The sequence below is a fragment of the Herpailurus yagouaroundi genome, unplaced genomic scaffold (assembly GCF_014898765.1).
Source record: "Herpailurus yagouaroundi ecotype Mexico unplaced genomic scaffold, PumYag 166, whole genome shotgun sequence".
NCBI lineage: Eukaryota > Metazoa > Chordata > Mammalia > Carnivora > Felidae > Herpailurus > Herpailurus yagouaroundi.
In genome coordinates this window covers 33,438,964-33,453,390 of record NW_024412407.1, presented here as the reverse complement: position 1 = coordinate 33,453,390, position 14,427 = coordinate 33,438,964, and the positions used below count along the sequence as shown (strand labels likewise).

Genomic DNA, 14,427 nt, shown 5'->3' with positions numbered 1-14,427 from the left:
AAATCCTTCTAGTTCCATTACAGCTCTAGATCAGATCTAGCTAGTTACATCTGAACTGGTCTCAGACAAGATTGAAGAAATGTATACTGCACAGCAAAAAGGTATCACAGATATGTGATACATGATACCTCTTGCTATATGACCAAAGAATTTTACTGTATTTTTCATGGTCATATGAATTTTATTTGTGACAACTTCTTGGAACACACACATCCAGTCTAGGAACAGAAAGGTACAGCATGAGGCTTAAATAACGTCCATACACAGTTGTGCAGCCTTTGGCAGAGGTACCAAACATATATATACCTTGTGTTGGCCACATGCGGAGGAGAGCATGAGCCTAATGAACCGGCGCAGCTTGGGCACTAGAAAAGAGCTTATTAGCACAGAATTTTACATGGAGAAAATCAAGACATACCCTCTTTAGAACCATAAGTAAACATTAAGACGTATGAAATAGTCCTTGACTCAGTAATCATACTTTCGGCAATCTAGTCTCAAAGAATGGAAAAAACTATATATTTGAAAATGCTTATTGTAGTAATTTTAAATAACCACGAGAAATTAAAAACAATGGGAAATCAAACAGTAGAGAATAACTGGATGATTTGGGAGGATATCTACTGCAAAGAATATTACATATCCACTCACATCACATAAAGATTATGCAGTTATAGGAAAGTCATTTGCAGAATAATGTGAAGTAAAATCGGGACAGAAAATTGTTTCTTTTATTTTTTAATAATTGTTTTAGTTTTGGTTTATCTTTTTTTTTTAAAGTTTATTTATTTATTTAGAGAGCATGAGTGGGGGAGGGGCCAAGAGAGAGGGAGAGAGAGAATCTCAAGCAGGCTCCCAGCATGGAGCCTGATGTGGACATGAACTGTGAGATCATGATCTAAGCTGAAACCAGGAGTTGGAAGCTTAACCAACTGAGCCATCCAAGCACCCCTAGAAAATTGTTTCTACGCCATAGTGATCCTAATCATGTTCTTAAAAACAAGAAACTGAGAGCATATGAAAGACACTGGAGATATCCAGGCGGCTGAAAATGATCAGGGGTGATTTTTTCTCTTTATTCTACATATTTTATCTAATGTTATAAAGTTTATTTTAATAATTAATAGATACAATGAAGAACCGTAACACTGAATTTGGTTGCAAATTTCCTGGACTAATCGTTATGTAATAGCCAGCCGAGATGTCAAGAGTGAACAGATGGATTAAAAATCCCAGAAATAGATGCAGCATCTGTCTGAATTTAACTCTCTTAATTCATGTTCTTGACCGGTAACCCTGTGAACTCTCAGGTCCAGATCAAATATTGCCTCTGAAGAGTTACAGAAAGGAACATGATGCCTCCCTGAAACGGAGCCATCAATCCAGTTGCATCTGGGGCATTTCACTGCTGTGAACATCTGGCATTCTCTGGACTGGGGTCATTCCAAGAGCAGGGTGAATTATGACGGAGCATAACGCAGTAGGACTTAAATCCTTCTCTCTGAGGACCTACTGCCTTGAAATAGAAAGGGGTTGTCTGACAAGCCCGTAGAGGAGAGTGGGTGATTAGGCAAAGAATGCAAGCGACCCTTTGACCCCAGAGGGGTAACAGGGAGGAGGTGGATCCTGTGACCATATTCTTACCAGCATTGAGCAGACGCTGTCTCACTATTTGCACTCCCTCATTCACCGCTTCTTTCAAGGTATCCAAGGTCTCTGGGAAGGCCGAGTTGTTCATCATCAGGACGCTGATCTCATAGCTGCCATTGTTGCAGTTCTGACTGATCTGGGAGGTCCAGAACATCAGCCCCGGATGGAGGAGCAGTGACCACAAAACTAAGCCCAGCAGTGTCATCTTCATGACCTTGCTTACCTCAGAACCATACTCCTTGTGCTTGCTTGTTTTACTCTGCACTTTGAGGGAGGCAGGAACTCCGGCTAGACAGCCTCTAGCTGGGTCCCTCAGTCCACTCTTCCCCACGCTCCTTTCTGATCATGCCCCACTGGTCACGTGGCCCATGGGACACAGCCTGCCTGCCAGCAATTAGCAGCTACATTATGGTAAGAGATAAACCAAAGTTCACTTTGTGTGTTTGCTCACAGAAAGGCCAGAGTTATAAACAGGGAGATTACCTGGGCCTCACCCAATAAAAATACATCAATTTGTGACACATCACTGGGAAGAGGAAAAAGGGGAAGAGGGAAGTATAGTATATACATAAAAAGATTTGTAAAATGAAAAATAAAGGTCAAAGGGCTTAAGGAAAGCACAGATATAGTGGACTATGTGGTGTTTAGGTTATAGCTGCACACTGGAACTGAATTCTCAACTAGAAGAACTGTTTTTTTTTTTTAATTTTTTTTCAACGTTTATTTATTTTTGGGACAGAGAGAGACAGAGCATGAACGGGGGAGGGGCAGAGAGAGAGGGAGACACAGAACTGGAAACAGGCTACAGGCTCTGAGCCATCAGTCCAGAGCCCGACGCGGGGCTCGAACTCACGGACCGCGAGATCGTGACCTGGCTGAAGTCGGACGCTTAACCGACTGCGCCACCCAGGCGCCCCTAGAAGAACTGTTTCAATCACCCAGTCAGCAACTATTTGTTGAGACTTGACGGGGTGCTAGGCATTAGCAAAGCACTAGGTATACAGCTATAAGAGGTGTGAATATATTAGTGTCCTCATGGAACATGCATTCTGGTGACGAAGACACACATTAAATAAATAATTGTGATGTCTGACTCTTGATTTCAGCTCAGGTCATGATCCCAGGGTCATGGGATTGAGCCTCACATGGGGCTTTGCATTGAGTGTGGAGCCCACTTAGGATTCTCTCTCTCCCTCTGTCCCTCTGCCAGGCTCATGGGCTCTGTCTCTAAAATAAAAAAAAATTGAAAAATAAGAAAAATTATGAATAAACTCAACCATGGAAAAAAAGTACAGAGTGCTATGTGGCACACACATGGCAGATTAATATAACCTATTCTAGAAAGTTGAGGAAGCTTCCCTGAGAAAGTGTCTTTTGAGCTCCCCAGAAGGATGAACTGAAGTTAGCTGAATGGAAAGAGAAGAGAAGGAGTGTGGGAGGCAGGGGAACAGCTTTTGTAAAGGCCCAGGGGTGGGAAGTGACATGAATGTTTGTGAAACTGAAAGAGACACAGTGTGGTTGGAGTGGAGAGAGCTAGGCATCTAGTGGCAATAAAGGTTGACAATGGAGTAGACAGGGGTAGGCCATGGGGTTTCCTATATGCCATTAGGATTTGGAACTTCACACTAATGGTCAAGAAAGGAACATGATCAGACGAATTTTGTAAAGACTACTTAAGCTGCCGTGGAACGAATGACTTAGATAGAGTGGGGACACGTAGCAAATTAGGAGGGTATTTCTGTGGTCCGAATGAGAGGTAAAGGAGACCCAGATGAGGGCAGTGGCAGTGGATATGTGGGTTCAAGAGGTATCTAAGAGGTAAAATAGATGAGACTTGACATTTCATTGGATTTGGGGCATTAGAGAGTGGGAGAAGTCAAGGGTGACCCCTGAGATGCTCAGTTGGGTAGATGGGAAAGCTGTTTACTAAACTCTAGAATTCTGGAAGAGCAGCAGGGTTAATGAAGAAGATCATGACTTCTGTTTTTGGACATGTTGATTTTAGGAGCCTGTGTAGGTGTGGGAATAGCCAGGATTTGGGGGAAGAGGACCTGGATCTAAATGGAGATTTGGAAATAGAGATATAGTATGATTAACCAAATAATGTCATTATTTACATCATTGGCTTGATGACCACTTCAGGCAAAATTTCTGTTTTAAACTTAAAGTGAGTGACATCAACAAGATGGAGGGCTAGGGGCCCCAGCTTTCATCCTTCCTGGAAAACAACAAATTAACAACTGCCCACTGATGAAAATAGCTCTGGGAGAGCTTTGGAGTACAATGAAGAAGATGCAGCGACCCAGTGGAGCACAAAAACCCACAGGAAAACATAAGCATTTTATGTGTGTCATTCCACCCCTCGGTCTGGCACTGCGCCACACCAACAGGGATCCCCACTGGCCATGACCTCCCACTGTGGGGCAAGGAGGGCAAGAGGACCCTTACCCCTGCAGTTTTTGCCACTGAGGATCTCTATAGTCTTTGCCAACACTGACTCCAGCTGACAGAGTTGCCTCGGGTACGTGCTGATGTGCTTTCTTTGAGAAGGAGACGCTGGTGCGCCCTTCTTGGACTGGAGACACTGCACCACCCTGCTCCAGTGCCTCAGTGCCTGGAGCCCAGACCAAGAGGGATCTTGTCGGCCAGGACTTCCCCTGTGGGGTAGAAGGAGAGCAGGAGGAGGCTAGCACCCCCTGCCATCAAGGACTGCGGCAGATCTTGCCGCTGCCACATACACCTGCAGTTTTGGTGCCAAGGGTGCTTACGGTCTTCACCAACACTGACCTCAGCTGACAGAATTACCTGCTTTCAAAAAATTTTTGTTAATGTTTACTTATTTTTGAGAGAGAGAGAGACAGAGCATGGGAGGGGAGGGACAGAAAAAGAGGGAGACGCATAATCTGAAGCAGGCTCCAGGCTCTGAGCTGTCAGCACAGAGTCCTACGCGGGTGACAAACCCACAAATCGCAAGGTCATGACCTGAGCCGAAGTTAGACGCTTAACCAACTGAGCCGCCCAGGCACCCCCAGAATTACCTGATATAAAAAGAAGCACTCTGACTATAAGAACACAAAATGTAGGGAGAGGAGAATAAAAGTATAAAGTTTTTGTATCCAAATAAAATTAAAATAAATCAAGAAAGAGAGGGAAAAATAAAAGCAAATCACTACCAAAAAAAGCATCAACTAGCAAAGAAGAAAAAAAGAGAGGACGAGAGGTACAAAACAGGAGCAAAACAACAGAAAACAAAGAACAAAATGGCAATAGCAAATCTTCTCATATCAGTAATTACTTTAAGTGTAAATGCACTAAACTCACCAATCAAAAGCATACAGTGGCTGGCTAAACAGATAAAAAAAACAAAACAAAACCCAAAACACCTATTAACACACTATGTACAAGAGATGTGCTTTAGATTTAAAGACACAGGCTGAATGTGAAGAAATGGGAAAAGATATCCCATGCCAATGGTAACCAAGAGAAAGAAGGGGGCTATGCTTACATCAAACAAAATATACACAGAAGGACATCATATAACATACAAGGATCAATTCAACAGGAAAATATAACAATTATAAACATATATGCACCAACATGAGAGCACTTACATATATAAAGCAAATACCAATACATCTGAAGGAAGAAATTGACAACAACTGCCAAATTGACAACAATACAGAAACAGTTGGGGACTTCAACACTCCACTTACAATAATGGATAAAATGTCCAGACAAAAAAAATCAATTTAAAAAGCAGCTGATTTTAACAATACTACAGAACAAGTGGATTTAACAGACATATACAGAACTTTGCATCCAATAGCAGAAAAATCCATATGCTTCTAAAGTGCACAAGGTTCATTTTTCAGGATATATCACATGTTACATCACAAAATAAGTCTCAACAATTTTAAGAAGATTAAAACTATTCCAAGAATTTTTTCTGACCACAGCGGAATAAAACTAGACATCAATAACAGCAAAATAAATGCATACATACATGCATTCATAAATAAATAAATAAATAAATAAATAAATAAATAAATAACAGAAAATTAATGAATATGTGGAAATGAAACAACACATTTTTAAATAACTCTTGGGTAAAAGTGGAAATGATAAAAGAACTTAAAAAGTATTTTGAAACAAACAAACAAAAATGAAACCTATACCAAAACTTTAGGGATGGGCCAGAAGCGTTGTTAAAGGGGAAATTTGTAGCAATGAATATCTACATTAAAAAAGATCTCAAATCAACAGTCTCATTCTATACATCAAGAAACTAGAAGAGAAGAACAAACTGAACCAAATTTTGCAGACAGAACAAAGTATTAAAGATTAGAGGAGAAATAAGTCAAACAGGAAGTAAAAAAAATAAATAAAACTAATAATTGGTTTTTTGAAAAGATAAAATTGACAAACCCTCTTAGCTAAGGAAACAAGAGAAAAGACCCATATAAATAAAATAAGAAGTGAAAGAGTGGGCATTACAAAGGATATCTCAGAAATAACAAAGATCATAAGGGACAATTATACACAATTATACATGAACAAATTGGGTAACCTAGAAGAATTGCATACATTTATAGAAACATACAACTTTCCAAAACTGAATGAAGAAAAAAATTAAAAGCCTGAAAGAAATAACAAATAAAGAGATTGAATCAGCAATTGAAAACCCCAACAAAGAAGTCCAGGACCAGGTATCTTCATGGGTAAATTCCACCAAGTATTCAAAGAAGAATTAATACCAATCCTTTTTAAACTCCTTCAAAAAACAGAAAATGAGGGAACACTTCCAAACTCATTTTATGAGTTTAGCATCATCCTAATACCAAAACCAGATAAAGAGATCAAAAAAGAAAATTATTGGCCAATATTCCTGATGAACATAGGTGAAAAATCCTCAATAAAATAAGCAAACTGAGTTCAATATCATAAAAGGATCATACCCCATGACCAAATGGAATTTATCTCTGAGATGCAAGGATAGTTCAATATATTCAAATCAATGTGATATACCACATTACCAAATGAAAGGAAAAAAATATGATCATCTCAATAGATGTAGGAAAAACATTTGACAAAGTACACTGATTCATGACTAAAATTCTCAATAAAACAGGGAAAAGGAAGCCTACCTCAACACAATAAAGGCCATCTATGAAAATCCCACAGCTAACATATTCAATAGGGAAAACCTGAAAGCTTTCCCTTGAAGATACAAGGCAAGAATGCCCACTCTTGCCACTTTTTTTCAGAATAGCAATGGAAGTCCTACAAAAAGCAATTAGGCAAGAAAAGGAAAGAAAAGGCATCTGTAAAAGAAAAACTCCCTTGTATTTCTCCTTTACTTGCACAGTACTCCCATACTTCACTTCATCTGACACCAGATCTGTGAGTTTTCCATACATCAAGCAATTCTCTGATATCAGATAGGTGCCCTATAATTTAACTCAATTCTGGCACTATCTGGAGAGAGTATCAGATTCCACAGGTTAAAAGCTCAACCCCACAAGACTGCTGCCCCAACTTCATATACCAATCATAAGTCCCATGTTGTCACCTGTAATCCTGGCCAACTAGCTATAAATTGGGGTTCTCATAACCCTTTCCTTCGGTTTGATAATTTGCTAGAATGACTCACAGTACCCAGGGAAACACTTACATTTACTGATTTATTATATAATAAAGAATATGACAAAGGATACAGATGAACAGCCAGATGAAGGGATACATAGGAGAGGTCTGAAAGTGTCCTCAGTGCAAGAGCTTCTGTCCCCATGGAGTTGGGTTGCACCACCTAATTCACATGTAGATGTGTTTACCAACACAGACACTCTCCTAACCCTATACTTTGGGGATTTTTATGGAGGTTTCATCGCAAGTTCATTAACTCAATTTCCAGTCCCTCTCCCCTTCCCAGAAGATGGGGATTGGGAAAAAAAGTTCCAAGCTTCTAATCATGGTTTTGCTTGGTCTGTTTGGTATCAGCCCCCATCCTGAAGCTGTTCAGGAGCCCACAAAGAATTGTTTCATTAGAACAAAAGCCACTCTTATCACCCAGGAAATTCAAAGTATTTTGGAGCTCTGTGTCAGGAACCAGAGGATAAAGATCAATATATATACGCTACTAATGCACAACATCCAAATTAGAAAGGAGGAAGTAAAATGATCTTTGTTTGTAGAAGACCTGATCATATTTCTAGAAAACCCTAAAGACTAAAAAAAATAAACAAACAAACCAAACATCAGAACCAAGAAATTAACTCAGTAAAGTTGCAGAATACAAAATCAACATACAAAAATAAGTTGCATTTTTATACACAAATAAGAAATTATCTGAAAAGAAAATTAAGAAACAACCCCATTCATAATAGCAACTAAAATAATGAAATACTTAGGAATAAACATAAACAAAGAGGTGAACAATTTGTACACTGAAATTATAAAACATTGATGAAGGAAATTACAGAGACACACATAAATGGAAAGACATCCCATATTCATGAATTGAAAGAATTAATATTGTTAAAATGTCCATACTACCCAAATTATCTACAGATTCAATGTAATCCCTATCAAAATCTCAATGGCATTCTTTAAAGAATAGAAAAGCAATCCTAAAATTCATATGAAACAACATAAGAGTAAATAGCTAAAGCACTCTTGAGAAAGAACAGAGTTGGAGACATCATACTTCCTGAATTAAAAATATATTACAAAGCTATAGTAATCAAAACAGTGTGGTACTGGTATAAAACTATCTTTATAGACCAACGGAACCCAATAGACAACTGAGAAATAAATTCATGCAACTGCCATCAATTGATCATTGACGAGGGTGCCAAGAACATACAATGGGGAAAGGATGTGTCTTCAGTAAGTGGTGTTGGGAAACTGGATTCCTACCCATAAAGAATGAAATTGGAACCTTACCTCACATTATCTCCAAAAATAAACTCAAAGTGGATTAAAGACTTAAATGTAAGACCTGAAATTGTAAACCTACTAGAAGAAAACATAGGGGAAAAAAATCTTTGAATTGGTCTAGATAATGATTGTTTGGATGTGACACCAGAAGCACAGGCAACAAAAGTAAAAATACATAAGTGGGATTGTATCAAACTAAAACGCTTTTGCATAGGTAAGGAAACAACAGAGGGAAGAGGCAACTTATAGAATGGGAGAAAATGCTTGCAAACCATATTTCTGATAAGAGGTTGCTATCCAAAATACATAAAGAACTCCTAAAACTCAATAGCAATAAATATAAAATAAGAAAATAAAATAAAATAAAATAAAATAAAATAAAATAAAATAAAAAAGCCAGATTAGAAAGAGATCAGGCTGCCATTCATCCACAGAAGGCTGCCTTTGAGTAAACTGAAACAAGATGCTCTCAGTGGACTCTGCAAAGCAGAGGGGGCCAAAGGATTGGTCCTCAATCTCCCCCAGAAGTGCTAGCCCAATGAAGGGAATTTACTGTATTCATTATTCAGCCCTGACTCCGTATCTCCTTGTCTACAGTTGGCAGTTTTTCTCTATGACAGGATAAATGGATTAAAAACATTAAATCACATCTAAAAAGTGTAGGCAAACAATCTGAATATAGAGTTCTTTAAAAAAGGCATAAAAATGGCTACCAGGGGCACCTGGGTGGCTCAGTCGGTTAAGCGTCTGACTTTGACTCAGGTCATGATCTCACGGTTTGAGGGTTTGAGCCCCACATTGGGCTTTGCACTGACAGTGTAGAACCTGATGGGAATTCACTCTCTCCCTCTTTCTCTGCCCCTCCCCCACTCATGCTTTCTCTCTCTCAAAATAAATAAATTTATTTTAAAAAATGGCTAACAGTTATAAGGTTCCCAACATTACTAATCAGGGAGATGCAAATCAAAATCACATTGAGATTCCACTTCACATCTTTATAAATGGCTATCACCAAAAAGTCAAAAGGTAACAAGTGTTGGGAAGAATGTGGAGAAAAAGGGAATGCTTGTAAACTGTTGATGGGAATGGAAATAGGTACAGTCATGAGAATTGGTATAGAGCTTCCTCAAAAAATTAAAAGTAGAAATACTTGATGATCCAGCAATCCCAGCTCTGGGTATATATCCAAAGGAAATGAAATCAGCATCTCAAAGAGATAGTTGCACTACCATGTTCATTGCAGCATTAGTCACAATAGCTAAGATATGGAAATGACCTAAATGTCCATCGATGCATGAATGGATAAAGAAAATGTGATAACACACACACACACACACACACACACACACACACACACACGTGTGTATATATATGTGTATATATATATGTATACACATACACACACACATATATATACATATATATACACACATATATGTATGTATACACACATATACATATATTATTACATTATACATTTATATATAAATAAATGTATAAATGTGTATGTATATATACACACACAATGGAATATTATCCAGACAAAGGAAAGAAGGAAATCCTGCCATTTGCAATAGTACAGATGAACTTAGAGGATGTCATGCTGAGTGAAATAAGCCAGACACGGAAAGACAAATACATGAACTCACTTATATGTGTAATCTAAAATAGTCAAACTCATAGAAGCAGAGAGTAGGATGGTGTTTTCCAGGGACCAAGGGGAGGGGGAAATGAGGAGCTCTTGGTCGGGAAACACAAAGTCCCATTTATCCAACATGAACAAGTCTTGAAGATCTAATGTACAGCAATGTAACTACAGTTAACAATATAGTATTGTATACCTGAAGTGTGCTAAGAAGATAAATCTTTTAAGTGTTCTCACCATACATATACACATACACACACACACACACACACACGCCCACACACAAAGAAAGAAAATGATTATTACGTGTGGTGATGGGTATGTTAACGAGCTTGATTGTGGTGATGACTTCACAATGATATATCAAAACACCACGTTGTAAACTTTAAATACATATACTTCTTATTTGTTAACTATACCTCAATAAAGCTGGGGAAAAAAAACTTCAAGTTTGGAAAAATAAGTGTTAACTAGCACTACTGTAACTTTTCACCAGAAGTAACACTATTTACAGTTTAAAAGTCACCAAATATAATATGTGAATTGCTGACAAATTCAAAGTAGTGGTGAGCTTCCCCCCCCCCCCAGTTTTTTTTTTATAGAATCTGAAGTGTAGGTAACTTTAGGTAAATGGAGTGGTCCTCTAGTCGAGCTGATGATACCTTAGCACTGGGAGTTAATCCCCCATTGCACAGGCCTATAGGGAGCATGGACTTCCTCCGGACATGGCTTGAGAGAGATCCTGTGAGTGATTATGAGAAGAATGTCTTCAGACCTCCTTGGACAGGACAGGGATTGCCTGGGGTAACACTCTGATTCCCTTGAGTTAGCCTAGCTAGTTCCACTGTTCATCCCGGGTAAAATAAGAAATGCATTTTGGGTACTCAATGAACCAAACCTCAATAGAAGGGATTAGAAAAAACTGAATGGTTCAGTAGACATGATTCACGATTTTCATCATTTTATAGGAGACTGGAACCCAAAGGTTAGGCTGGTTCTAGAAATCTACTCAGTTATTGAAAACAACCAATAGTTATGCTTCCCTTACCAGAGGCAGAGGGAAGAAATAGAGTGGTAACCAGAAGAGGGTAGGGTTATGGGAGGATCTATTCATGGAACAATAAATGAGGGAGAACAACCAGGACTTCAGCACTTGACAGTGGCTGACAAAGAGGGATGAAGGGTACCATGGCTGGATGGTGTCTGCCTCAAAGAAACAGGGGTCGTTTTTTTTTTTTTTTCAAGTTAAATTATGAAGTAGACAGTGCATGTAAAGGCATATCTGTAATGAATATATACAAATTAAAAGAATGATAAAATTGGGGCACCTGGATGGCTCAGTTGGTTGAGCATCTGACTCCTAGTTTGGGCTCAGGCCATGATCTCATAGTTCGTGAGATCAAGCCCTGCATCGGGCTATGCGCTCACAGTGTGGAGCCTGCTTGGAATTCTCTCTCTCCCTTTCTCTCTGCCCCTCCCCCACTTGCTCTATCTAAATAAATAAATAAACTTAAAAAAAATAAAAAAAGAATAATAAAATGAATATTTGTTTTAATCTACGTTATAGCGTAAAATACAAGATATTACTAAGGACTTTGCACCTGTGTGTACCCCATCCCTAAGATATCACCCCACCTAATCCCAGGATAGCCAGGAGATGGTAGAGAAGAGCCCATGAAGAGATCGAAGATATTGAGGCATTTGTTGATCATGGCATATCAGTATGGGGATGAAAAAAATGCTGGAGAAGATAAGACACCAGAGGCTCATGTTGGTGGGATGGTTGATGTGGAACAGGGCAAGTTCAACCTTGGTGTCTCCTGGAGGGGTGATACTCTGACTTCACAGAACTCAGCTTTGATTATTTTGTGGGGTGGGGTAGGTGATGGTGCATGACTCAAAGAGGTCAGGAGTGGGTATTCCCTGGAGGCCTAGTGGATGTCAGGAAAAATGGAACACCAGGCTGCAGAGAGGCACATGGCCACCACAAGGGTGATTAACCCTTGCTACAGGTAACGATTTTATATGTTGCACATTTGGTAGCCAAGCTTGGACTCAACAGTGGTTTTCTAACTGTTAATTTGTTGCGACTGCTACTTCCTGCGGTAGCAGAAAGCGTAGACTTTCTGCCTTCATTTAATTTGGTCTGGAAATGGTAAACGTGAAATTAAGCCAGGCCAGGGGTGTGGATGAGGTAGATAACTGCCTGGTGCTTTTAATTCAGATATGAAGCCAGAAGGTACGTGCAGTTCTGGGAATCCTCTGATTACGGCATGTAACCAGGAAAGGACTTCCAAATGTGAAGACCCAAGATAATTGCCCTTCCTGGATCCTCAAACTAATAATACCATGTAGATCATAACTAAAGGGAGGCAGGTTTGCTGGGAGAGTTTCAAGGGTCAAAAGCAAATAATAAAACACCTGAGATGGCCGATTTAAAGACACACTCCTCAACAAAACCTCTCAGAGGAGGAAGGCAAATTACTCCACATGTGAAGGGGTGAGTGAACAAGCTGCTTGCATGGGCCACTCTTTCATTCTTAGCAATACTTTGGGTCTCCTTGCACACTTCCTAGTAAGCTCCCCTTCTCCCTTTCGAGCCTGGAGGAGCCCTGCATCTCTGTGCCCCACAGCAGCCTGAGGCTTTCTCTGCCCTGTTTTCTCTCTCAAGGAGATGGAAAAATTGAGTTTTTCAAAAAAGAATTTTACCAACTAAGGGAACTAAAACGTGAATTTTTTTGGTCTTTTTTTTACTAAGCACAAAGTTAGAAATTCTGACCTGGATTTATTGAGGAAAAATGGCTACAGTGAAGTCTTTGTTTTAACTGATGACTAAATGGACTCCTCAGATAAACTGAAACTAAAAAAAATTGCTGTGGCAAGACTGCTATAAAACACTGAGGAATAACATAAAAAATATAAAAATAGTCTTCCCTTAGACACTTTGTCAATTGTCTTCAGACGGCAAACACCAAAAATAGTAGAAAATACTCTAGGGGTTTGGTTTACTTAAGAAAGCTGATTCAGAGCTCCATGCAGGGGACTCTGCTCAAAGAAAATTCCTTGGCCTAACATTACCCAAGTGGTGAATAAATGAAAATGAATATGCTTTGACGTAAAATTAAAAATTTAAGGTGTAAGTATATAATTTTTAATGATTCCTGCCTTCTCCAATTTTTTTTTTTCCTGCACAGCAAATACTTCCTGATCCTATTCACAAGGGATAACGGAATGCCGGAGGATTCCAGTAACTAAAAGGCTAGGAGGTTTTGCTGAGTACTGGGATAGTTTTGGATATACAGACCTTCTGAGTTAAGCATAGAGAAATATAAATTGCTTTGCATAATATAATGAGGGAAATTTGAAGTTCCCAGGGCCAATCCAGGAGGTGGAGAGTGAGGAGGAACCATGGAAAGAAAAGAGGGAAAGAGGAACCAGAAGATGGCAAGAGGCTGGAAGCAACATAGAAAGAAATGGCTAGTGAGAAAGCCTGGTGCGATGGGGCTGAAGACTTTGCAGAACAAAGATGTATAGGGGAGCCTGGGTGGCTCAAGTCAGTTAAGCTGAGGTCATGATCTCACGGTTGGTGAGTTTGAGCCCTGCTCTGGGCTCTCCACTGACAGCGCGGAGCCTGCTTTGGATCCTCTGTCTTCCTCTCTCTTTGCCCCTCCCCCACTCATTCTCTCTCCCTCTCTCTCTCTTTCTCTCTCTCTCCCTCTCTCAAATAAACACTTAAAAAGAATAACAAAGGTGTATAAAATAGAGGTTGCTTGTATTTTCTTTGAGGAAAAGATGCCTCATTCTATCCATACAACCAATATTCACTGAGGGTTCTCTCAGCTGTTTTCAGCACTGCAGCTATTGCATGACTGAACAAATGTCTGCTTTTGTGATAACTGTATTCTACTAGAATACAACCGATGCAACTGGTTAAACTCTTCCCAAACCTTCAGTCAAGTCTGTGCCATAGACAGCTTGCCCAGTTTGTGGGAATTACGGAAAGGTGCTTGGGTCCGCGGCCAGAGTGATGGGGTAAGAACAGAAACAGGATGGTTAGATGATCTGCAGGTGCAGGAGTCTGAAGTCAAAGATGATCACAGCTCAAGACTTCAGGATTTCATGAAATATTCGGGAGGAATTTTGGACTTTACAAGTATGAGATTCAAAATAATCTCATCTAGATCACATGGTAGAGT

General features: G+C 39.5%; 1 protein-coding gene across 6 annotated transcripts in view; it reads right to left on the bottom strand.

Annotated features, from left to right (window-relative positions):
* The window catches only part of GUCY2C (guanylate cyclase 2C), a 146,707-nt gene that overhangs the window by 72,757 nt on the left and 59,523 nt on the right, over positions 1-14,427 (bottom strand). For 4 of the 6 annotated variants that reach the window (XM_040488846.1, XM_040488845.1, XM_040488848.1 and 1 more), the window contains one exon: positions 1,645-1,809. The exons of 1 other annotated variant lie outside the window; for it this stretch is intronic. In XM_040488846.1, the coding sequence (XP_040344780.1) occupies positions 1,645-1,809 (165 nt within the window). Of the gene's footprint in view, positions 1-1,644; positions 1,877-14,427 lie in introns of those variants that run through there. One more of the 6 variants, XM_040488844.1, reaches the window with a different exon arrangement.